Here is a 26,035-nt window from a genome sequence, read left to right on the forward strand (position 1 = left end):
GTCACAGATGTAGAGGACAAACTTATGGTTACCAAGGTGGGGAAGGGGGGTGGTGGGATGAACTGCAAGATTGGGACATATATACACTACTATGTATAAAATACATAACTAATGAGAACCTACCGTATAGTACAGGGAACTCTACTCAGTGCTCTGTAGTGACCTAAATGGGAAGGAAATCTAAAAAAGTGTGGATATATGTATACCTGTGGCTGATTCGCTTTGCTGCACAGCAGAAACTAATACAACATTGTAAAGCAACTATACTCCAATAAAAGTTAATAATAATAAAAAAATCAATATAATATAATATAATATAATTCAAAACAAAAATGCAGCAGCACCAAGGAGTCAGAACACAACTGAGGAGACTGTTCTCTCTCCTGTGAAGGCAGAGGCTCTCTGATAGATTTTGTGTCCATCAGCTCAGCCTGGCTCCGTACACTGTGGTCTGAGGATTGCTCCGTCCCAGGCCAAGCAGGCGGCTGTCAGCCCCCGTGGGGACAATATAGTGGTTTAGGGCCTGAGCAGATCTGGGTTTGAATCGCAGCTCCAACACTCCCCAGCCTTGAGACTCTGAGCAAATTTAGCTTCACCCAACCTCAGCGTTCTCATCTGTATAACAACAGAACCCACCTGACAGGGGGTTTCTGAAGATTCCGTTATATACAGCAGATAAAGTGGTTAACACAGGGTTTTGCACAAAGTCCAGTGACCGTATTATTGTTACTAATATCCACCAGAGGGCAAGGTTGGCTGTCCTGCGTGCTTCTGCCCACCCCGTCCCATATCATAGCTGATTCCCTGCTGCCTTCCTGTGGACGCTCACAGCTCATGACCTGTTTCTGAGGAGTTCCATACGCCCGTCCTCCAGCAGCACCAGGAAAGCTGTCTCTGCTTGCCTATTCCAGCTGTGCCCTTCCTAATGGATCTTTCTCTCTGAGTGGCCTGGGACAGCCTCTGCAAGGCCAGGGCAAGAGCCCCCGGGAGAGCCCCCTCTGCAGAATCTGCCAGGATACCTGAGCCAGGGCAAGGGTCAGGGAGCGGGAGACTTGCCCTATCTGCCTCCGAAATATCTCTCAAGTTCATCCACTTCTGTTGCCACCGCCTCTACCTGAGTCCTCGCCGGCGACCTCCTAACCACCTCTGCTGGCTTTACCTTTGCCCTCCACAAACAATCCGCTCTCTACACAGCAGCCAGGTCCTTTAAATCAGATCGTACCCTTCTTAAAGCCCTTCGGTGGCTTTGCGTCCCACTAAGAATAAAACCCACCTCCTCACTGGGCCTCCAAGGCCTCCACACCCACCCCTGCCTAAAACTCTGACATTAGGGCATCTCATTTCCATCCCTCTGCCCTCCCGTATCTCTGCTGGCCCTTCCTCCCTGTGAGAACATCACGCCCTTTCTCACCTCTGGCCCTTTGCACTTGCCGCTCTGTCTTGAAAACTCTTTCCCTGACTCAGCCTTACCCAGCGGTCCTCAGCTCAAATGCTGCTTGTTCACACTGGCCTTTCCAGACCGCGTGATGCCAAGTGGTCTCCTCTAGCTACCCTCTACCCTCTCACTATGTCTCTTCCCCCTAATTACCGATGATCACAGCCTAAAACTACGCTGTGCTTACATGTGTGTATGTGTGTGCAAACATGCCTGTTCCTGTTCAATTCAGCTTGGATTTCTGTCTGTTTCACCCACTGCTGTGCTCCCAGCATCCTGAGTGGCGTCTGGCTAGGACACATGCTCAGGAAGTGTATGTCGAATGAATGAATGTGTTCACGTGAGGGCAAACCTTACCGGTCAGAATGGATGACTGTCCCTGATTTGGGGTCAATGACGTGAACAATGACTCCACGGTGACCCCAGCTCCTTTCGAAAAAATAACCTCCCTCTTGCATGCCACCGGGGTGAAGAGTCTTGTTCAGAAATGTCCAAGAGAGCTTCTTCTGTCCATGCAACTCAAGGGTACCTCCTCTGTCGACGCCGATGTACTTGAGGCCAAAGTAAGGGTCTGGTTGAACGTCTTCATCAGCCCTACAAGAGAGAACAGCTCTCCATGGTCGGCCGACACCTCTCTTTACTGGATGCTAAGCCCAGAGGGGACGGCACTGCTCTTGACTCCCACTGTGGCCACCCTGGACCCAGTTACACCTGGTGATTGCTCGAGGTCCGTAGACATAGCATTGGCAACCAAGGTTGTCCCCCACCAGACCAAAATGTGCCCAACAGGCCAAGCAGAAATACTTATCAATAGTTAACATGTTGGTACTTCTTTCCAGTTCTAAATATGTTATATTTTGGTCCATATCAGATGTGGGATCACCTGGACTGCATACCCTTGTGTACTCTTGGTTACTGATTCTGAGAACTCTCAATTGCTTGAAGAGGGAGCACACCAGAGGCAAATACTGCATGGAATTTTTCTTTATCTTGTCCATCATTGGCTATTAATAAACATTCACAGAGACTCCCTCAGCCATGACGTGATTAGAAGGCAGCAGGAAGGCTGGCAGGGGTTTCTGTAACTTAAGTCCGGACCTGAGCCACAATAAATAAAATGCCTCACGCACTCCTCCAATTCACCCGAATCGCCACTGTCTGTCTCGTTCATGATTACCATCTGGCAGGACCTAATGATAATTCCTTTCTTGCACTAAAGCCTTGCTGTCTTACCTCCCACTCTTCCATGAAAAACCTCCTTCCCGTTAGATCCAAGAGTATCATGTGACTCATGGAAGCCGTCTACCCACCTTCCATACAAAATGATGCTGAAATTGCCCTGGAAAGGGCAGAGGGCACTCCCAGCATGCAGCTCTCCTCCGTTGTCAATCAGGATGTGCCGGGTACGCAAAACAATTGCCTCATCTTGGTCTTTAATGACTAGCTTCCCTGAAGAGGCAGGAATGGAGTGAGGTTTAGGAAGACAAGTCTTAGTGGTGAGATTACAGCAGAGGCAAGGGCAGACCTCCTAAGCCCCTCATGTCATCCCTCAGGCAGGCCAAGAGGCGTGTCTTTCCAATACTTCTATGCTCGCTGTGCTTACGGTGGTTGCTTTTCTCTCTGCCTTGTGACGTGTAAATAACGCCTGCTTGGTTTACTGCTATCGCTGCCTGTGCTGCATTCAACGAGCAAGCATCTGAAGGTCAGATACTCAGGAATGCTCAGAGCACCAATAAGAAGTTTCCTCTATAAATGCTTCTTTCACTAAGATTGGACCTCTGACAAGCCACTCCTCAGTGCTCCGACAACCAGATGCACTGACATGAACCCAAAGCACGTGACATTTGTTCTGTCCATCTACAGTTATGGCAACCTGCATCCCATCTGCTAGGCTCTGAGGCAGCGGACCAGAGAGAGATGGGGCAGGGGAGGGAGACTGGCTTACCTCCCTCTGAGATGCGGATGGAATGGACCGTGGCAGAAGCGATAAGCAGCAGTGTTCTGCCCTGGCCTATGTGCACGTAGTAGTCTGGGTCATGGCCAGGGTTCCAGGGCTGCAGCTCAGGCCACTGATCAGGGCACTCAGCTGCCACTGCAAAGGACAGAGAGGTGTCACTGCTACCACCCACCAACGTCCCCAAGCAAGGACTGCCACAGACCACAAGCAGGGTGGGGTGGGGAGTCTATCATGCATTTTCATGGCCCTTGCCTTCTCCCTACTAGAGCTCAAAGCAGGGCCCTAGAAAGCAAAGAGAACCCCTGATATAGGAGCCAGGAGGCCTGAGATTTAGTCGAATGTCCTTCATTAGTTCATCCTTTATCTGTGAACAAGTCACTTCCTTTTTCTGGACTCAGTTTTTCCCTTTATAGAATGAAGGGTAGACCAGATGACTCCTCAAGACATTCCAAGATCTGAAGTTAGGCAATGATTTACCCAGATTATTTGTATTCCAAGGCATCCTTTCCCCTGGAAAGCATTGTTTAAAAAGTTGGCAAAGCCTTTTCCCCTTCTGCCTGAGAATTTGACTTTTAGTTAATTTTCTCTGTTTCCCTGGAAGCCTGAGAAAGATGGTATTCTATAAAGCATGTTACCAAACAACATCTTATAACAAAAGTGACCCCTGATTAGTAAATGGCATCTAAACTGGGAGGAACTATGCAAAATTTATAATGATCCTGGTGGAGATGTCTTGCTTGGAGGTTTCCCTGAGTGCAGGGACTCTCGTAATTGGGCAAATCCCACACAGCAACTCTGAAAGTTACATCTATGGAGTTGCTATAAGAGATACTAGCTCTGACGGGGCAATACCCACACCTGTCCAATCACAGTCTTGTTCCCTCTCACCTAAGGAGCTGTCATCTGGGGAACAAAAGAAGATAGCTTCTGGAGGCTTGTAGAATGCTTCCAAGACCACTCTCACGGAAGAGAAACGCCTGACGCTGCTCTGACGGTGGGCGGTGTTTCTGTCCTAGGCCCTCTGAAGTTATCCTGATGCCAGGCATGGCCTGTGCTAGCCTCATGAGTCTGAATGTTTAGTTGAACTCAAAGCCCCCATGGTGGGTGTTGCAGACGTCTCCCCGACGCAAGTAGAAGCAGTGGGAGGAGTCTCTCCTCCTATGGCTAAGAAGGCTCTGTACCCCAGTGGGGTACCATGTATGGTGAACAGAGGAGGACTGTCTCAGAAACTGGGAAAATCTCCCTGGACAGCAGGGAAAAACCCAGAGGGAAAGGAACAGGAAGAGGCAACAGGCAAAACAAAATGAGAATGGCTTGCCTCAGAGATGGAGTCCCAATGCCCTCCTTTTTTTCTCTCACTAGAAAGTTGTGAGCAAGCATGAAATAGTAGTTTTTTGTTGTTGTTGTTGTTGTTTTTGCAGTACGCGGGCCTCTCACTGTTGTGGCCTCTCCCGCTGCGGAGCACAGGCTCCAGACGCGCAGGCTCAGCGGCCACGGCTCACAGGCCCAGCCGCTCCGCGGCATGTGGGATCCTCCCGGACCGGGGCACGAACCCGTGTCCCTTGCATCGGCAGGCGGACTCTCAACCACTGCGCCACCAGGGAAGCCCAAATAGTAGATTTTAAATAACTGGAGCGGGATGGAGAAGGAAGGTGAGGTGTAGTAAACCCATGGCGGGGGCAAGGTTTCAGATGGTGAAGACCCTGGGGAAGGTACTGGAAGGAATGGATGCAAATTCCACCCTTGGGCACCGAGCAAGGGCCCCTAAGGGAAGCCATGTCTCTTGAGCCAGGTGGGTGCAGTGGACAATATCCACGACATTGGGTGGGACCCCAGAAGGAATTCTGGCTTCAGTACAATTACTAGCATGTCAGTTCTCAATGTGACTCGACTTCGATGCGGCTGTCTCTAGGGTAAGATCCCACGTTTATATATTTCAAGAGAACTGGAAGGGCGCTGCTCCTTTATCTACTCAGCATTGCCAGATGTGGACTCCGGAAGCCCCCATCACATCATCGGCCCGGCCCATCTGAAAGCAGCGGCCGGCCCTTCTCTTCTCTGCAAGGCGCAGGGCAGGCACTTGGTGCGTGTTTCCTGAGTCCCACTCCCCACCGTCCCCTCCCATGCTCCCTAACACCCTCCTTTATGCCCCGTCTGCCTCACTGTCAGCCCGAACTCAGGGTTTGGATCGTTTTCATTAGGAAGAGAATTTCACTTGTTTTTGGAGTTTTGCTAAAGCAGCTCTTCCAAGATTCTGTAAACCCCATGGGACTCAAATAGTGGCAAAACAATGAAAAAATGTGGCATTTACTCATCCGTGGAGTTTTCATTTTAATGTAAGAGCAGGGTTGCCAGCAAGCTGCCAGGATGGGCCGAGGTAGTGGTGGGGGCTGGGGGCCTCTGCCTGGGCCCTCCGTAGTCAAGGATGATCACGAGGGCTCTGGGGCCTCCGTCCAACTGAGGGGCTCCTGAGGGCCAATGCCCACCCCTGGGTTTGCCTTCAGATGGGTCAAGTGCTTGGCTGGCTTTCAGCAGAGGTCAGTCAGAGGCCCTGGGCTGCCCTCCACCTAGTCCTGGACCTGGAGTGTCTGTTTCCAAGGTGGTGACTCCTCAGCCATGCGGGGAACGCATGTGGCGACTGGCGAGCCCAGAGATCCAGGCGTGGAGCCGTAAGCATGCCGAGAAGGAATCGTTCCAACTCCACGGGACCAAGCCCAGGGTCTCACCACCCACATCTCCTACGAGAATCCCAACTGCCCCTTTATTCTCCAACTGCACGTGTTTGCATCAGTCTTTGCATCCGGGTTTGGAAGCGGCCAGCCTGACACTCGTAGGCTCTCTTGTCATCGGGAGCACAATTCCCAGAGCTCCAGCAGCTCTGACCCCACAACATAAGCACAGCAGTTACAAGACTGGCCGTGGATGAACGTCCCTTCACTGGAGATGGAGATTTTGCTCTTGGTAAAAGTGGGTTTCAGTGGCTCTTCATCTGTAGGAATCAGTGAGTAGCTGGCAACGGTCAAGGCCTTTGCTGAGATATCACCACAGCAGCCACCCTTCCCAGGAGGGGCTGCAGGAAGTGGGATTCAGAGCGGATGCAAGCCCTACTCGGAGCATGAATGGCAGGGGGTTGGCTTCTGCATCCCTCTGACATCACAGAAAAGCAAGAGGGAATCAAACGCACAGCCTCCTTTCCAAATGGTTTATAGTCAAACAGAAGAGAGAGACCCAGGATGTAAGAGGAAATACCCAGAGACCTCCCCAAGGACGCAAGGTGATTCACCTTAAAAGAGAACCCTAAACCCAGTTCCTGGCACAGGGTCAGTGTCCCCTTGGTGGTTATTAACTGAATAAATGATGGAAGGACTAAATGAATGAATTCAGGCAATATTGACAATTGTTGCACTGAGAGTGAAAATATTGCTTGCCTGCTATGTCCCCTAAGGACCAAAAAGATTCTACAAGGAATCACGTTGAAGGGATTTCACTAGTTATGATTAGAAATTACTTCCTTGCACCAGTGGGTTGAGAAAAACAAGATATAATACAATGTAAGGTCCTTTATTCTTATTGTAGAAAAGCATTCAGCTCAAGTGATAATAATAGCATTTCTTTTAAAAGCAATCCATGGTGATGGTATTATTACTCAACCTCTATTCAAAATTTTTAAACGGTCCCCATCTCTCAACTTCCACCCCAAGCTGGGTTTATTTGATTTTGCTTTTTTTGTAGCCCACGCAAACTTGCCTAGTGCTTCTGGATTTTAATTCAAAATCACTCAAAGAAAAAGTTGACGATATCGAGATCAGAAAAAGAGATCTAAACCTCACCTAGAGCATCACGGCTAACAAGGTGCTTTAATGCGCCCAGATCTTAGGACGGCAAAGCAGGAAGGGAACACTGAGACCAGGTGGCTCGGAGGCGGCAGGCCGGCTGGCAGATACGCGTTTTTTTGCTCTGCTCCACCGCCACCCCGAGTGTTTGGTAAAATTTCAATTGGTTGCCATCCTTTAACAAGTAGAGAGCTCTTACATGAAAGTCTAGATTTCTGACTTCTCTTAAAAATTCAATAGGTCTTGCAACAGGGGCCCCGCCTCCCCATGTGGCAGCAACTGGCCGGGACTGAGAAGTGGGTGTCCCTGAAGAGGGGCGTGAACTCCCCAGGTGACCACATCTCTACCTGGCCAGCTTCACTGCTTTGTGTCATGTGCCTGGTTCCTGCAGACACTGAGTTTGTAACCCCTGAGCCTAGTCTAACCCCCTCATTTTGTGGATGACGAAACTGAAGACCAGGATAAGACGTGCCCAGGATCAGCGAGTTAGCAGGGGCAGGCCAGAGCCCAGCCACCCTGACCCCACCCTGCGGCTCCTTCTCCTGGCCTTCCTCGTGGAGATGCAGAGGTCCAACTGCTCTGCAGTGGCTCACCTGTGGATGCGGCGCCGGGAAAGCGGGCCAGGGCGAACCAGCCGATTGTCAGCAGCACCTTAAAGGAGACGTCCGGACCGTGAGCCGCTCTCATGCTGGCAGAGCGCTCCCTGAAATAAAAAAGCACACTGAGTCAGACCTGCAGCCTCCCCAGGCTGGAGTCGGTTTGTGGGGCAGACACACACACAGAGACAGGGCCACACACACACGCAGAGGTCGCGCCAGTATGGGCATACTCCAGCCGGCCAATGCAAAGTCCTCAGCTGCCATGACTCAGGGCTGGGCAGATCAGGTCATGAAAGCCCTGTCACTGTCCCGCCTGTGTCCTGCAGCTCAGAGACTCGGTGATGGATGGAATTTCATCCTTGGCGCTCGAGCTCACTACCCTCCAGAATGAAGGGCTTTTTTTTCCCCCTTAAGTTAAAAACAGAGAAAAACAAAAAATATTCCCACTGAACATGAGCTGGAAAATAGATGCCACCAACTTGCTGTGTGATCTCAGCTGATCTGATTAACCTCTCTGGGATTCAGTTTCCTAATCTGAAAAATGAGGATGTGGACTATAGCTGATTTCTAATATCAGTCTGTGCTTCTAAAACAAGTCTTGATGATACTATTGAGATCCTAAATATGATGCCTGTGTGTTATAAACCCTTCTAATATTACCCATCCAAGAGGAAGGCAGGGCAGAGATAGCTAATTGTCTCCTAATATCCATTTTTCCCTGGAAAAGAACCCCTGGGTTTTTATCTGGGCACACAGCCACCTAGAATAAAGGCTACCTTCTCCAGTCTCTCTTACGTTAGTTGTGATCTCGGAATTAAGTTCTGGCCAATATAGTAAAAGTACAGTGTGTGAATTCCAGGATATGTCCTTAGGGAAAGCAGGAAGGCTTTCTTCCCTCTTTCCTGCTGGCTGGAATACGGATATGATGCCTGGATCTTCAGCAGCTATCTTTGGCCTTGTAACGGGAGCCATGTGCAGAAGATGACAATGCAGAGAGTAAGAACCTAGGCTCGGACCCTGTGGAGAACTGAAACAGCCCTAGACTGTGAATTTATTTCTATGTGTGACAGAATTAAATGAATTTTATTACATTCCTATTTTACGAAAGCCACTTTTCTCCCCCTTGTACTCAGATAGAAGGTGAATACGGGAACCTGTCTAGATAAACGTCAAGACAGGAACTTTAAAAAAAAGTTCCCCTTTCATAATACAATGCCAATTCCCCTTTCATAATATAATGCCCTTGGAGAAACATCTCTGTCTTCAAGTCCTGTGTGCCGCACAAGAGTGCTTAAGGAGGGGCTTGGGGAGTGACCAGCTCCAGCTTCCATGCCCACGTCCCCAGGTCCTCCCCAGAGCATGACTGTAGTCATGCCTGGAAACAAACAGATATTCTCCCACACTGAGAAAGAAATCTCTCTCATCCCACACAGGCTCCTCCCTTTGAACGAGCTCAGGGACAAATCTGATCATCTCTGACCTTTCAGCTCCTGGTGAAGCACTTTGTGTGAGCTCGGCAAGAGGGTCTGAAACAGAGCACCCTGGCCCTGTGCCTGGTCCTTCCCGCACAGGTGCGCCGGGGAGGCCGGGGGAGGGAGGAAACCATACTCGCAGCGTCAATGCCCGCAGTGTCCTCCTGGCGGGCACCCTGCCTGGCCCTGGCCTGATATGCCGAGAACAACAGGACCCATTCTAGTCGCCTCTGCAGGGCCGCTGATGTCAGGCGTCACAGCATCTGGGAATGGCGCCTTTCCCATGGCCCCCAGAAGAGGAGTGTCTGCTTTCATGCTCTTTGCAATAAAAAGAAGGTGACACCGGGACAGGAGTGTTTTGTGGCCCTCGGGGAAAGCCAGAGCCCAGCTCTCGAGTCTCCATCTGTTTAGAAAAACCAAAGGTAGTTTGCTCTTTGCTGCTGAGAAGCCCCAAATCAACCTGGGGCTCCATCAAGGGAACCCAAACTTTGGGCCGTGAGCTGGCAGAGGAACGTGGCCGGCACCCAGGGTGGAGGTACCCGGGTGCGGGCGGCAATCTGGGTGCGGGCGCCCCTCCCGCCTTAACTGCCGGGTGACCCTCATCCAGACATTCCCTTCTCTGGGCCTCGACTTCCCGTGTGCAGAGTGGAAGGCTGGAGTACAGGGAATTTGTGGCCCTGACATCTTCTGACCATTTCAGAGACAAAAAAGGAATCACTTTCGGGATGGATGTAAAAACAATTCCCACTGGCAGGATACTGCTCAAAACCTCTTTTCCCCAACATTCAAGAGAGAGACCTGCTGTATCTGAGTGCCACTGGATACAGAGAGGTCCCCCTGCTCCAAAGAGGTCGCGACCCCACATTGCTGGGGGTGGTCCTCCGTGAGTGGCTTCCAGGGCCTGAGTACAGAAACCTCGAGAAACCTTCTGTGGCCGTGAATCCCAAAGCTTCTCAACTTGCACTTGGGAATTCTTCACCAAGAGAGGACAGCTTTCTCAGCTGGCCACTAAAAGCTCTCTGACAACACGAGTTAGGGTTCAGCTTCTCCAGCTGGCAACATACAGTCTTGAAAGGGTTCCCAGCTGCTGAAGGCCTGTGAAGAGTGCATGGTCGGCTAACGATGCTAGAAGGCTCCGCAGGAAGCTGCTGGCTGGAGGCTGGCTGGAGGCTGGCTGGAGGCTGCCCTTGCTGGGTCCCGATGGTCCTGAGCTGGGCTCTTCCTTACAGGGTGCGGTGAACCCCTCTGGCAGCCATTTGGAAGAGGAAGGGCCGGCACCGCGGGATACTCCACAAGTCTTCACAAGAACAAGCTGAAGTTTTCCAGGAGCTCAGCACCTTCCCGTCCAGCTGCAGCTCCACGCCGTGTCTGCCAGGCCTCCCAGGGGCGTGGAGGGGCAGGAGGAAAAGCAGGGATGAGAGGCGTCGCCTGCTACCCTCTGTCTCCGGGTCTCCTCGCTGCTGCCATCACACGCCAGGGGCTGGGGCTTTGTTCTTCCTTCAGCTGCCCTGGGGTAGGACCTGTCACCTGCAGAGAGAAAGGAGCACAGGTGTTATTCAAGCCTCCAGAGAGGCCCCTACATCTCTGGGGCAGCAGCGTTAGCAAGTCCATGCCCCCTGGCATCCCCGACCCCAGGGGGATGTGGGTTCTCCATGCCTGCAGAGCCTGCAGAAGCCAGAACTTTCTTCAGGGATTATCATTAACTACCAAATGTAAAGAGATAGCTAGTGGGAAGAAGCCCCAGAGCACAGGGAGATAAGCCTGGGGTCCACCTAGAGGGGTGGGATAGGGAGGGTGGGAGGGAGACGCAAGAGGGAGGGGATACGGGATATATGTATACGTATAGCTGATTCACTTTATTATACAGCAGAAACTAACACACCATTGTAAAGCAATTATACTCCAATAAAGATGTGAAAAAAAAAATTAAGAAAGGGAGTAGGGGGTAGTGGGGAGGGTCAGTGTAAGGTCTGAGGCTGGGGGTGAGATGGACTGCAGGGTGATCCGGAAGCCAGTTTGGGGTAGGAGACAGCACAGTAACAGCCGTCACTCTCCCTGTCACACCCGCACTAAGGCAATTCTCATCTCATGCAAACCTAGACGAGGCCCGGCTCAGACCAGCAGGACACTGTGGTGACCAGGAGCGCAGGCTCCAGAGTCTTCTATCCCAGCCATGCAGTTCACATCGGGGAAAACCGTGTGACCACTTGGGCCTCGCCTTTTTAATCCATAAAACTGAAATAATTGGGACTTCCCTGGTGGCGCAGTGGTTAAGAATCCGCCTGCTAATGCAGGGGACACGGGTTCGAGCCCTGGTCCGGGAAGATCCCACATGCTGCGGAGCAGCTAAGCCCGTGTGCCGAAACTACTGAGCCTGCGCTGTTGAGCCCGCGTGCCACAACTACCGAGCCCGCGTGCCACAACTACTGGAGCCTGCGTGCCACAACAACTGAAGCCTACGCACCGCAACAAAGAGTAGCCCCCGCTCGCCGCAACTAGGGAAAGCCCACACACAGCAGCGAGCACCCAACGCAGCCAAAAATAAATAAATTAAAAAAAAAACTGAAATAATGCATCTTAAATTCCAAGGTCACTGTGAGGATCAAACGAGATGCTCTATACAAAGATCGTAAAGCTCTGGGCCTGACCGGTGGTCAGTGCTCAAGCTGTGGGAGCTGTTGTTCTGAAGGATACACAGCACGATGGGTGACCGAGCCTGGGAGATGGAGCTGAGAACCTGGTTAGAGTTCCAACTCCGGCCCTCACCAGCTGTGTGACCTTAGACAAGTCACTCAAACTCTCTGGGCCTTCGCCTTCTCATTTTTTAAATGGGAACAATAATACTACCCATAACCGGGAGTGACTGTTATGCGGCTCAGCTGAGATCGGCTGGCTCTAAAAACACCAGCTCATCTATCTTGGTCTCCAGATTATGTCCTGTGAGTGGTACAGAAAACAGTCAGATATGAATCCTGCCCCCCACCCCCAAGCCCGGAATATCCTACCGTCAAGAGGAGAGAGAGGCAGGAACACTAGGCACTATATTCCAAAATGACCAGCTGCTCACTTCCTGGGCAAAGGGAGATAAAAGAGATGGTACCACTGTCTAGACAGAACAGTCTGGACATTCCCTCTTTGCCTCACTGAGCGGAGGTCAGGGGAGAGATTTGATTTCAGCCTAATGGATCTGGACACTTCCTTTATGATGACACACGTGTATATAGGCCACTCTGTCTCCTGCTAAGACAGGGGGGGCTTTGGAACAACCACACCCTCTTGAAATCTCTGAGACATAGTTTGATTGACTTTTATGCCACTTAATGGCTGAACCTGTTACGGGCTGAACTGTGTTCCCTCAAGAGTCATATGCTGAAGTCTTAACCCCCAGTCCCTCAGCCTGGGACTGTATCTGGAGAAGGGGCCTTGACAGAGGAAATGAAGGTAAAATGAAGTTATGTGGGTGAGTCCTAATGCAGTATGACTGGTGTCCTTATAAGAAGAGGAGAGCAGGACACAGACACACGGAGGAAAGACCACGTGAGGATGCTGGAGGAAGAGCCCACCTGCAAGGCAAGGAGAGAGGCCTCAGAAGAAGCCAAATCCACTGAAACTTTGATCTTGGACTTCTGGCCTCCAGAACACTGAGAAAATACATTTCTGTCGTTCAAGCCACCCAGCCTGCGGTACTCTGTTACGGTAGCCCTAGGAGGCTAACACGGCATCCTTGAGTAAATTCGTTAATCCGTCTGAAGCTCGCGGCTTTCTCACCAGCAATGCCAGTAATGATAATCATAGCAAACACTAACACCGCCTTTTGTAGGTGTCAGGGGCTGCTTTATGCACTTTTCGTCTACTGGCTAATTGAGTCTTTCGTAGCTCGGTGTCGTTATTAATCCCTAGTTTACGGATGGGGAAACTGAGGCACAAAGAGTGTCACTTTTCTTTTGGTAGCCAGGGTACACAGCTAGTAGGTGGCAAAGTTCAAAGCCTGCTCTCTCCTTCGGAAACTTGTTTCCAATTCCTAAAGATTAAATGATTTGCAATGTCATCGCAAACTAAGAGAATGTAGGAGCTGGTAGGATAGTGAGAGGAGAACCCAGCTAGCACTTCTCCAACTTTATTGCACGCAGACATCCCCTGGAGAGCGGGCTAGAATGCAGATTCTGATTCAGTAGGTGTGTGGTGGGGCCTGAGATTCTGCTGAGGGTCACAGAGCCAGCAGGGGGCCCATCCAGGATTTGAACCCAGGAGGTCCGGCTCCAGAGTCCACGCTTCATAAAAAAGGAACAATAACACTACCCCCACCTACCTCCCGGCCAGGCACAGTGGGAGGAGGCAATGTTTGATCTGAGCCGTGTGGACAGATTAATGATCCTGACAGCAAACCGGGGTGAAGTTTGGGGAAGCTGGCGAGAATCTCCCTCCAGCTCTCTTGCAGTCAGGAAAGCATTGGTGTTCCCTTTCACTATGACCTAGGTTTCTTGTTCACAGGCCCTAAAATCCATGCCGTGGTTCCTGGAGGGCCCAACGGGGCTGGTGCAGGCTGGGTTCACCTGCACAGGCTCGACTCAGATCCCTCTCTGGATAGGAAACCACAGGTCCACCTCAGTGGCTACCAGAAACCACGGAAACAGGAAGGCAGAGCCCCAGGAGCTCGTTCCCTCTCGACAGAAAGCTCCCCTGATGAATTGCAGAACCCCCTCCATAACATTCCCTAGCAGGGCCCCCCCGCTCCTCTCCTGAACCAAGCAGTGGGCAGCCAACTCCCTGGTCTGCCGGCCACACATCCCAGCCCAGGCCCAGCTCCCCCCGGAAGAGAAAGGTCACCTGGTCCTGACGCAGCATCCCCAGGGAGAAGGAGGAGGCAGGAGACAGGGCAGCCCAAGCATCCTTCTGGATCACAGAGAAACACAGGAAGCGTCCCAAGTCTGGAGAACGCTGGCAGCCCTGAGCCCTTTCTCAGCGTGAGGCTGCTATGCTGGGGACCCCAGGGATGGGGACCCCAGGGACAGGGACCCCGCCCCCCTCCTCAGAGAGAAGCATTTAGAAGACCCTTGGCTTCTGCAAATCAGAGCATCTCCCAGGGTACCCCGTGATACGTGCTCCGCTGGCATGAGCGACTCCTTTCTTTTGGAAACATACCTGCCCCGGGGACCTCTCTCATTGCTGCAAAGATCAAAAACCTTCCCCAAAGACCAGGGACATTCCAAAACCTGGTCTCTTCTCCAGAAACTGGGCTTCTAATTCCTCAAGACTAAGCCACTTGCCAGTTAGCGTCAGGCTCACAGAATGCAGGAGTTGATGGGAATCGGAGACCCTTTCCAGCCAGCCCTTGGCTGTGCACCTGAACCACGTGGGGGAACTTGTTAAAATGCAGATGCCCATCCCACAGGTCTGGGGTGGGGTCTGATTCTGCATTTCCAACCAGCTCTCAGGTGAGGCTGCTGCTGCTGGGCGGTGGGCCATGCTTTGAGTAGCAAGGATCTCACGCAATCCCACCCTCCCCATTTTACAGATGGGCAAACTGAGGCCCACAGTGCAGAAGATTGTTGCTCATGATCAGGAGCAGTAAATGGATAGGAAAATTGCCATCTGACTCCAAAATATGGGACATGTGTCGCCTTCCCTGCCACCCTGCTTGCCTGGGAGGACAGGGAAAGGGGGGGAAGACTGGGCCCATCTGTTCCTGCCCCGATTTCAACTGAGGGTTTAAGTCACAGTTTGGATAGCCTCAGGAACACTTTATACTTCCATAGAGTCTTAAATTATCTTCCCCAAACAAAATACCTCCTTTGATAGGGGAAATCCCCAGTGGGAAGCCACCTGCAAAGCCAAGGAGGAGAGACACTGCAGTTCCCTGTGATATGAGAAATTCACCATCACGGACCACTCCCATTCCCAAGCACATCTGAACAAATCCCGTCAGGTCCTGCTGTGCTATCAAATCCAAATCTCTCGTCTCATCACTGAATCAGCTACCAGAGCTGGGAGCGTCAAAGCCTTCACCCATTGCAGCTGGGAAGAAGGCAGCTCTGAAACCAGTCTTCCCTCCTGTTCATGCAACACACGTAGCCTTAGCATCCCATGAGTGGGCACTGTGCTGGTCCTGGTGGAAAAGGAAGGTTAAGAACCCTGCCCCCAAAGAGATCCCCCGGTCCCATCGCCCTAGGCATCAGGCATCGCAGTCTAAATGATGAGCCTGACCCTCCCAGCAAACCAGATGTTTCCTAAGGAAGAGTTTCTCATTGACTCGCTTGAGGTTAAACCCTGGAGTAAACAGTTTAGCAACAATGACATATCTAACTTGCCCTTTTGCTTAGAGCTGTGCTGCCCAATACAGTAGCTGCTAGTCACTCGTGGCTATGGACATTTACATTTAATTCAAATCAGATACAATTAAAAACTCAGTGCCCCGGTCACACTAGGCACATTTTAAGAGCTCGATCGCCATTGGTAGCTCGTGGCTACCGTGTTGGGCGCGCAGATCTGGAACATTCCCATCACTGTAGAAACTCGCGATTTAGAGCCTCAATACTCAGAGTGGTTTAGAAGATCAAACGAGAGCTTCGAGACGGTTAGGAGCAACGGTTCTTAAGGTGGCGTCCCTGACTCCCCCTGTTAGAAACGCAGATTCTCAGTCCCACTCCAGACCTACTGACTTACTGACTCAGCCGCTGGGGGTGGGCTCAGTGTTGTAACAAGCCCTCCAGTGATTCTGACGTTGCTCAAGTTTGAGAGCCACTAGTTCAGAGGGTCAATTCAGTCCAGAGACACTTGTCAACCACCAGTTAAGTGTCACTCGTGAATACCTGACGGCTCATTGGCTAAGCATGCAGGCTGCGTCACAAGATCCAAGTTTAAGTCTCAGATCTCCCACTTAAGAGCCCTGTGTGGGGACTTCCCCGGCGGTCCAGTGGGTAAGACTCTGCGCCCCCAATGCAGGGGGCCCCGGTTCCATCCCTGGTCGGGGAACTAGATCCCGCATGCGTGCCGCACCAAAGAGTCCACATGCTGCAACTAAGAGTCCGCATGCCGCAACTAAGAAGTCCGCATGCTGCAACTAAAGATCCTGCATGCCACAATGAAGATCCCTCATGCCACAACTAAGACCTGGTGCAGACATAAATAAATAAATAATTTTTAAAAATTTTTTGAAAAAAAAGAGCCATGTATGAACTTGTCCATTCATTTAACAGTCCAAGGCTCTGTTTCCTCAGCTGTAAAATGGGGGAATCCTTCCAGCTGCCTTCTGGGACTCCTGGATGGGATGGAAAGATGCATGCCACGTGTGTGACACAGTGAGTGGTCCGCCGGGCCGTAAGATGCCATAATGTCAGTTTATCACCATCATCCCTGTCTGGTTTCTGTTCACTGCCTGATGCAGCCGATCGCCAGCCTCGCTCACTAAATGAGATTTTTAACCTCTTTCACGGACAGATTTGTAGCACTATGCCATCCCCTGAGAGGTACCGCAAAACAAGAGATGCTTCCGCAAAAGCTTGACCTAGAGGACTTTACATAGGGAGCTCGCGCCCAGTGGTGCAATGTGTTTTTGTAGTGGGGGAAGAAACACAAATATGACTTAATGGAAGCCCCACCCTGGGCTCTGGGCAAAAAGTCCTGCCTGGATAATGTGAAGGGTGGCAGACACAGCAGGCCAGAGTCTTGGGTCCTGAAATAGGAAGCTTTCTTATTAGAAAGAGTACAGACAGGGTGGAGGGGGAAGGTGGGAGGAAGTCCTTTCGGTTGGCAATTTGGTTCCTTGTTTTATTCCACGAGGGCTTGGCCTTTGCCTAACGTTGAAACAAAACAGAGCTCCCAGGCCCGTGAGCCATGGCCGCTGGGCCTGCGCGTCCGGAGCCTGTGCTCCGCAACGGGAGAGGCCACAACAGTGAGAGGCCCGCGTACCGCAAAAAAAAAAAACAAAACAAAAAAAACAAACCAGAGCTCCCGAAAGGGAAGAGGAAGGAGCTAGAAAAAAATAAATAAGAGATGACTTGTGGACACACCCCAGTATTAAATGACCACTTCTCTGGGGAATTCCACGGATGAAGACCCGACACCTGTGGGGTGAGGGGGGATGTTAAAAAGGTGGTGAATGGGGAGAAGGAAACAGTACCCAGAAAGCATGGCCACTGACATGGGCATTCTTGGTCCCAGACTGTTACACGAACCTCCTACTGGCCCCCCAATGGACTCGCGCATGCTCTGTTGCTTCCTTGATATAAACATTCTTTCTCTGCCACGGTCCTCCCAGCTGCCATGTCTGACCTTTGGAAATTGACAGTTTGTTTTAAGATTCCATTTCTAATCCCCCTGAGGAATTCCCTCTGGCCCTAAAGTCTATAGCAATTGCTTCTTCCTCTGCCTTCACAGCTTAATGATCAAATCTTTCTTTGAACTATCTCCTTCTCTCTTTGGGGCTCCTCAACGTTTCCCACACTGGGCAGAAGGCTCCTTGGGGGCAGCCTCTGTGTAAACCCATTTTGTCTTTTCCTGCAGCCCAACACACAGGTGGCTGCCCAGTGGACGTAGACAATGAGCGAATGGGTTTGCCCAACGATCGCTGGAGGAACAACCCACTTGGCTCTTTGCCTGCTCTGCAACTTTTGGGCTCTGTGTCCAATGCTCTCTGAAAAACACAGGTGGGAGTATGGAAGCAGAAACTGGAGGCATGTAACAAGCTGATAAGTTTTTAAATCATAACTCTTTAAAAAAAAATCTTTCAAGTCCTCAATTGAGGAAAAAAGAGTAACTTCCCTCTTAAAACTGGTTTTCTCCCCCAAGATCACGAAGGAAGAGGGGAAGTCAGATGACTGATGTGGGTGCATCTTCCCAGACTCACCAAGTCCAAGGCCAGCCCGCCTCTGCCGCTGTCTGAGGTGACCAGAGGCTGCAGCGAAGGGTCCTGGCCCCTTCCACCAACCCCAGCGCTCTCTGGAGAGGGCACTGCCTACTCTTCAAGGTAATCCAAGCATCCCGGCATCCCTTACCCTTAGTCCCAGGCGTTAGACACCTGACACCCCCGAGCCTCCTTATTCACAGGGGAAGTCCGGCCCCTTGCTTGGTTCCTCTTTCCTCCGGGGTGTCTGAGACTCCTCCTGGCCACCTACACGCATCCACAGATCAGTCCTGTCTGCCCCGGGATGCCCCAGCCACTGAGCTCGGGGCTGAGCTGAGCAACGAGCAACATCTCTGCCCCCCGCCGGCTGAGCCCCGCACCGCTCCCCTACCCCCCTGCCGCAGGGGAGGCGAGCCCACTGCTGCCAACTTGGTGCATGGCGCTGGGGTGAGTCCCCACCACGGGAGCTGCCCGTCTCATCGCACAGAGAGGAAGAGTCCGCCCTGTCACGCTCCCACAGCCAGCTGCCCAGGCTTCCAAGGTACGTATTAGGTTCTTTCAGTGTACACAGGTCCGGGCAAAGCCCTCTGCTAGGGCAGCTGGGTCCCCCTCTACCCTGTTCCTTTGGCCCCAACATTGAGTCCACAGGGCACGTGATGCTTTCTCCCAGTACAGGACTGCTCTCCCAGGAGCCTCACTGCCCTTCCCTGCCTTTGAGCATCTCTCGGGTCTTCCCAGTGCATCCGATGGGTCCACAGATAAGCGAGCCTCATCTGGAGAGACAGGGTACGTTCCACCTGTCCACTCCAGCTTCCTCAACCTCTTTAGCCTCCTTACACATCAGCGGATGCAAGTAGGTCTTTGGGGACAGGAGCTGTCACCTGACCTCAAGGACAAGTTGACCTGGGTCTCAACTCTGGCTTTGCGGGGCGTGATCCGCAGAGGGCACAGCAGCCCTGCTGGCTGGCACTCCTCTCCTTGCCAAGGGAAAGCTTGTCAGGGAGCCCGGGATGCTGCCCGGCTACGGGGCGTTTGTCCCTTGCGTCCCGTCCTGGGCAAACGCCGTGAAGCCCAGCCATCAGAGCCCTGTGCCCCCCGCGGCTGGCAGCTGAAAACTGAAGTGATGCTCAGAGCAGCCCGATCGCAGAGTTCAGCGACCCTCAGAGGGAAGCCTCTCCCGGGACCGAGTCAGGACCTGGAGCTGCCCAAGGCGAACCATTGGCTACACACCTTCCGCGCTCATTTTGTGTGCTCTGCTAGCGGGTAGGTGACTGTAGCAACAAACACTTGATCCGTTGTGTTCTCGTAACTGAAAATACTAGCGTCGGCAGTTGGCTTGGTACTTCTCCTGGCCTGAGTTGCCCTATATGTGCCCGCTTGTGTCTGAGGCTCCAGAAAGATTCCTGTGACATGCTCCAGCCCCTTCCTCACCACCTCCTGGGGTCTTCTGCTGGCCCCCTCTGACCCATCCTCCACACTAAGGGGTGCCGTCTCATTCCCACAGATAGCTTTATTTCAAAGAGCATTTTCCCCTGCTAAATAAGAGTGAGGGTGCAGCCCGTGCCGAGGAACGGCAGAGACGAGCAGAGCGCAGGATCCGGTTCCTGAAGCACCTTCGGCGTGAAGTTAAGGAGTTTGGACTTTATCCTAAAAGCTTGGGGGGCCCCTGGCAGAGTGGAGGAGCCAGGGGAAAACATGTATTTTATAAAGATGCAGCTGGCAGGGACGGAGGGGAGGGACGGGCAAGAATGGGAGTGCAGCCCGGAGGACTCCGCCGGGGTTGGATTAATTCCACACATATTTATTGAGTGCCTACTGTATGCTGGTTCTAGGCACTGGGCCACAGAGGAAACAACTCAGGCAAAGACCCTGCCCTGGGTTAGGTTAGAGCTTAGTCTAGGGGTGGTGGTGGGGTGGGAGTAGAGAAGGAATGAAGAGCAAATAAACACACCCTGTGTGTGTCCCATGATGTTAAGAGCCATAGAGAAAAGTCTTGCAGATAATGTGGGGAGAAGCTGCTATTTCATATGGACAGTCAGGGAAGTTCTCACTGAGAAGGTGCCACACGAGCAGAGACCTGAAGGGACAGGGCAAGGGTGCTGTGAGGACATCCAGGCAGAGGGACCCAGCAGGGGAAGCATGCCAGGCGGGAGCAGGAAGCCAGGCGCTGGAGCTTAATGGGGAGGACAGAGGATGGCAGGGGACCACACAGCTGGGGCGGGGGTGATGAGAGAAACCGCGCCTCTCATCACAGCAGGGCCCACATGGCTCAGTGCTTCATCAGTTATCCAATCGGGGGGATTGACTTAAAAAGGACCTACTGTACAGCATAGAGAACTATATCCTCCCTCAATCTCAGTCCCCCTGGTTCAAGTGGGGCTGACTCACCCACCTTGGCTCCCGAGGTAGATGTGTGACCCAGCCTGGCCAATGATATGTTCCTTTCCCTGGCTGCTGTGATTGGCTCAGGGATGGTCACGTGACCCAAGACAAAGAGAGAGGGCATGGAACTATTGGGACAGCTGGTTCTCGTCCTACCATGGCTGGCAAGCCTGGAATCGCTGGGGCCATCTTGGCCTCTGTGCTGGGAGAGCCTGCCTGACAATGAAGCTTGTACATTGGAAGGCAGAGCCTAGAGGTGGAGAGAGATGACACCTGAGTACCCAGACCCAACTCTGCCTGAAGCTAGTGCTGTCCCTGGACTTTTCAACTACCTGAGCCAATACCGTTCCTTTTTGTTTAAGCCAATTTGAGTTGTGTCTTTGACATTTGCTATAGAAACAATCCTGACTAATAAGGAACAAAAAGGGAAGGGCAAGACGGAGGTTAGTTGTTACAAGTCTTCTTGCTCTCATAAGATGTCCATTGTAATCCATGAGGCCTCAAATTACTTTGTTGGGGAAAGGGACTTCCTTTCTCCAATTGTAGCAGGTCCCCCAAACATGCGTGTCCCTTGGAAAGGTGACCCACATTCGGAAAAAAGAAAGTCACTGCCACTACCATGGTCTAGGACGTTCCTGTAGGATTCCATAAGAACCATCTAGTGGCCTACCCCCCATCCCCACCCCAATCCATCTTCCACAGACCAGCCAGTCTGCCAGGTCACGGCACATTTTTGCTTCAAACCCTCTAATGGCTCCGATCACAGGTAGAATGAAGTCAGAACTCCTCACCCAGCCTGGCCTCCTCTCCAGCATCCTCTCACACCAGTCTCCACTCCTGCCACGTTGGCCCCTTTATAATCTCCTCTGAAGATATCAAGCTCCTTCCTGCCCCAGGACCTTTTCACATGCTGTCCCTGGAATGCTTTCCTCCACTCCAGCCATCCTCGGGTCTCAGTTAAAGCCCAGACGGAGTCAGCCAAGATGGCAGACTACAAAGACCCTGAGTTCACCTCCTCTCACGAGCACACAGAAATCACAACTATTTGCAGTACAACCATCGATGAAAAGCCCTGTTCTTAGAGATGCGTTTCCTGACAGCTTCTTCCCATCTGAAGAAGGTCCTCTCGGACAGTACCTTTCACAGTGTCCTCTCTTCACTTGCCACAGTTTATAATCATATATTTGCTTGTGAGTTTGCTTACTGTCCATAAGCTTCCTGCAGGGGGGGAATGGGACCACTGGTAGTGCCGCGCAGAGTGTGGTCCAGGAACCAGCGTCGTCAGCATCACCTGAAAGCGTGTCAGCCACGCGGAGTCAGACTTGCTGTTTTCTGTGCATCTCTTTCCATCTCCCTTTTCCCCCAGGAGCACTAATATTAACCAGTAGGGCTACCAAACTCAGGACAAAGGAGGTAGACTGTGAAAGGTTCCTCAAAGCACCAGGGGCGCCAGAAGGCTGACGTGAGAGCCCTGAGACCAGCGTGTGGCCCACGGGGGAGCCCCCTGGGTTCGGACACAACAAGGAGCCAATGTGCTGGCACCTGCTGTGTCTGGAAGCCGGGCTGGAATGTCATGAGGCAGGGCCTGGCAGAAGTTCAGAGAGCGCAGCCTTCCTCCCCACTCCCGTTCTCAGGCTCACACAAACCCAGGAAGGGCAGAGACAGAGAATGTTTGCACAGCAGATAGACTTTCTCCACTCCTCTCTCTGCCCGCCAGACCAGAGTCGAAAGAGCATGCTCGATTCTGGTTCAAGTTTAGGCCAGAGTCCGCCTTTGATCTGAGGGGCTTGTCTTTTCCCGGGTTATTTATTTGTAGGAAGCACTCTGGTTTCCTACTGCTTCAAATACACCTATAGGAAACAACACGAGGCAGCGTCCCAGGCGGGCTTTGTTTTACTGCCCCGTGTGCCCCTGGCTCCTGGCGCCCGGGATCAGTTACCTGTATTCCTGCACACAGGTGTGATTCGCAGCCTTGGGCTATGAAACAAAAGCCTGTGATCTTGGGGGGGGAAACGGGCTCTGATAAACCTGAAGTGACTAGAAATCAGCAGTCCTGGCTATCCTGGGAGACTCTGGGCAAGGCTCCTCCGGGCCTCCGTTTTTTATTTTCTGTAAAGGAAGAGCCAGGGAAATGTGTATTTTCGTGCTTATTCAGAACTGGGTCCCGCACAAGGGCTGTAACAGACATGAATGAGGATGGACGGTGCCTGCTGGGAGATGCTCCTGGAACAGCTCTGAGCTCTGGGGACCCCCTGCTTCACCACTAGGGGACCCCAGGGCTCCACATAACTGCTTCCCCCAACACTTTACTATGAAAAATTTCAAGCCTACAGCCAAGTTGAAAGAATTTCACAGCAAACACCAACATACCCATGACCTAAACGCTACCAGTAACATTCTGCTGCATCTGTTTTATCACATAACTATCTATTCATCCATCTCTCTATCCATCCAGAAATCAACCTTATTTTTTGGTTGCATTTCCAAGCAAATTGTGAGCACCAGAACCTTTCCCTCTAACTGCTTCAGCATGCTTTTTATTAACTAACGTTCAATATTCATTTAATTTTTTAAAATCTGTTGAGGTAAAGTTTACGTGTAATGAAACACACAAGCCTCCAGTATACGTTGGCTGAGTTTTGACACATGCATGTACCTGTATAACCAAGCACCTATCAAGGTATAGAACATCACCATTACCCTAGAAAGTTCTCTCACGCCCTTTCCCAGTTAATTCCCTCTTGCAAGAGGCAACCACTAGTCTAGCTGAGTAATATCAGAATCATACCATAGATTCGTTTTGCCTGCTCTAGAACATCATATACACGGAATTATCTAATATGTAGCCTTTTATGTCAAGCTTCTTTTCCTCCGCACGCTTCTGGGATTCATCCATACTGTTACTTGTATCGATAGTTCACTTCTTAGGACTGCTGAGGGGTAATCGATTGCATGAATATACTACACTACATAATTGCTCTAAGAATTTACTTATTTATTTACTTTTTATAAATTTATTTATTTGCTTTTGGCTGCATTGGGTCTTTGTTGCTGTGCGTGGGCTTTCTCTAGTTGCGGCGAGTGGGAGCTACTCTTTGTTGCGATGCGCAGGCTTCTCACTGCGGTGGCTTCTCTTGTTGTGGAGCACAGGCTCTAGGCGCAAGGGCTTCAGTAGTTGTGGCACACAGGCTCGGTAGTTGTGGCTCACAGGCTCTAGAGCGCAGGCTCAGTAGTTGTGCCGCACGGGCTTAGCTGCTCCGCAGCATGTGGGATCTTCCCGGACCAGGAATCGAACCCGTGTCCCCTGCATTGGCAGGCGGATTCTTAACCACTGCGCCACCAGGGAAGTCCCCATAATTGCTTTAATATTTCTGTTCTAGGGAACCCCAAGTGAAATGGAGCTTGGGAGGAAAAAGGAGGAACGACTTTTCTACTATAACACAGCCAGACGATGCTATGTTTGCCACTGTCCTCAAACCCAGTAAGATACACAAGAGGCAGGTGTCCTTGGGTCAAATCCCCACTTCGCCACTTAGCAACTGTGTGCAATCTGGCACGTTTTGGTAGTTCCCTGTTCTCCAGGCTTCGTCATCTGTAAGATGCTGGTAATAATGGAAACTTCCTCAAACGGCTGCGACAAGACATGCAAAGGGAGGGGCAGAGCCCGTGGCACAAATAGTAAGTGTTCTAAATGTTACTCTATGTTGCTGAGAAGGAGCTCTGATTTTCAGATGTGAGTTTGAATCCTAACCCTGCCACTAAAAGGCTCTGCAATTCTGGGAAATTTCCGTAGGTTCTTTTTAACCTAGTAGTGGCTCAATATTTTATGATAGTATCCTGTGGATTTATTTTTCCTCTTCCTGATTTTCCCTTCCCCATTCAACTTTTTTTTTTTTTTTTTTTTTTTGCTGTGCGCGGGCCTCTCCCTGTTGTGGCCTCTCCCGTTGTGGAGCACAGGCTCCGGACGCACAAGCTCAGAGGCCATGGCTCACGGGCCCAGCTGCTCCGCGGCATGTGGGATCTTCCTGGGGCACAGAACCCGTGTCCCCTGCATCGGCAGGCGGACTCTCAACCACTGCGCCACCAGGGAAGCCCCCCCATTCAACTTTTTAAAACGACCTCCCTTCAACACTGTAGGCTGAGATTCCTCTCCAGCACACAAAGCTGTTAGTATTGGAGAAAATTGAAAGAGATAATGTACACAAAGAGCGTAGGAGAGCCCCTGCTATGCAGTTAGCACGCTCTAAGAGTTACCTTCCATTACTGGCCGTGCTCTCGCTCTTGGAAAGGGCAGAACAGCAACTGATTCATATTTGCTGAAAACAGCGGATGCTCAAGGAATGCTTTTGAGAAAGTCTTGCCCTGAGAAGTCAGGACACCGGGCATGCGTGCATGTCAGCCCTGGGCTTCCTGCCCGACAGACGCTATTGAAGATGGGATTCAAGGGGAGGGACTGCACAGAGCCTGAAGCCTTCCCCAGGCCCTTGATCTCCTGGGGGCTACCGCCCACACCTGGTTCACAGCCAGGAAAAGCTACCAGGCAGCTCACAAAGCCTCCACCTCAAGCTCTGGCTTCCTCTGCTGAGCTGAGCTGAGCTGTGGCCCAGGATGCTGGCCTGGGTTCAGCCCAACTTGGCTGTGCTGCCTAAGATGTTCCAGAGGCTTCAGCTGGAAAAAGTTATTCCTTGCTTTGCACCATTAAATGGGAGAGTGCTGGCTCAGATAGGAGGTGGCATTATCAACTCGGGGCAGGCCTGCCTGACTCACCGAGGGCCTGCAGAAGCTGGGGTGGTGCCTGGCTGGGATGTGAACCCAGAGCTATCTGACTCCAGCTTTTTCCTGCCTCTGACTGTCAGTTTGTCCCTAGGATTAAATCTGGAAGTTGTATTTCCAGCACCTTGGAGCAAGGAAGGACCTTCAAAACCATGGAGCCCATGATTTGCCCAAGGTCCCATAATGAAGATTCAAAGCCAGGTCCCCGTGCAATTCAACATACGTGCATCGTGTGTTTAGTTTGAACAATATGAAATCGTTGCTGTTCAAACATTTTGAACTTAGAAATAGTAGTTTCATATGATTCAACCTCTACATGTATCCAGCCCCTGTTACGTGTACACTGCTGTCCTTGAGTTGGGGAGGTGAGGGTAGGGGCCCAGAGATGAGGGAACAGTGCTTCCCCATAGAGTTTATGTTGCTGTCTATAATCGACACTCCCCATTGCAATCTCTTTCCTAAGTAGTCTTACCTCTTACAGTGAGATCCACACCATGTAAATTGGGTCAATTACTTTCTCAGAGTTTCAAAGACCCCCATGTTTTTTTTTTTGATGTACAATTTTATCTTACATCATCTATAAAATATTTATCAGCAACAATTTATAATATGAATGTCTGAATACGAAGCACTGGGGTACAATATCTTTTGAAATGATAAACAGCTGTTAGTTCATATATCTCTGTTATGTTAAAAGTAAACTCCTACATGAATACTGCAGAATCATTCAACACCATATGCG

The 26,035-nt window shown here is 51.3% G+C and overlaps 1 protein-coding gene across 4 annotated transcripts in view; it reads right to left on the minus strand.

Moving 5' to 3' along the window:
- The window catches only part of CEMIP (cell migration inducing hyaluronidase 1), a 163,705-nt gene that overhangs the window by 66,150 nt on the left and 71,520 nt on the right, over positions 1-26,035 (minus strand). For 2 of the 4 annotated variants that reach the window (XM_067698608.1, XM_067698611.1), the window contains exons 2-5: positions 7,819-7,928; positions 3,381-3,527; positions 2,746-2,884; positions 1,793-2,029 (exon numbers count right to left, since the gene is read on the minus strand). In XM_067698608.1, coding sequence (XP_067554709.1) covers positions 1,793-2,029; positions 2,746-2,884; positions 3,381-3,527; positions 7,819-7,912 — 617 coding nt within the window. In that variant the 5' untranslated portion in view covers positions 7,913-7,928. Of the gene's footprint in view, positions 1-1,792; positions 2,030-2,745; positions 2,885-3,380; positions 3,528-7,818; positions 7,929-10,094; positions 10,824-24,774; positions 24,901-26,035 lie in introns of those variants that run through there. The other 2 variants (XM_067698613.1, XM_067698605.1) reach the window with 2 other exon arrangements.

Source organism: Pseudorca crassidens, chromosome 1 (assembly GCF_039906515.1).
Source record: "Pseudorca crassidens isolate mPseCra1 chromosome 1, mPseCra1.hap1, whole genome shotgun sequence".
NCBI classification, from domain to species: domain Eukaryota; kingdom Metazoa; phylum Chordata; class Mammalia; order Artiodactyla; family Delphinidae; genus Pseudorca; species Pseudorca crassidens.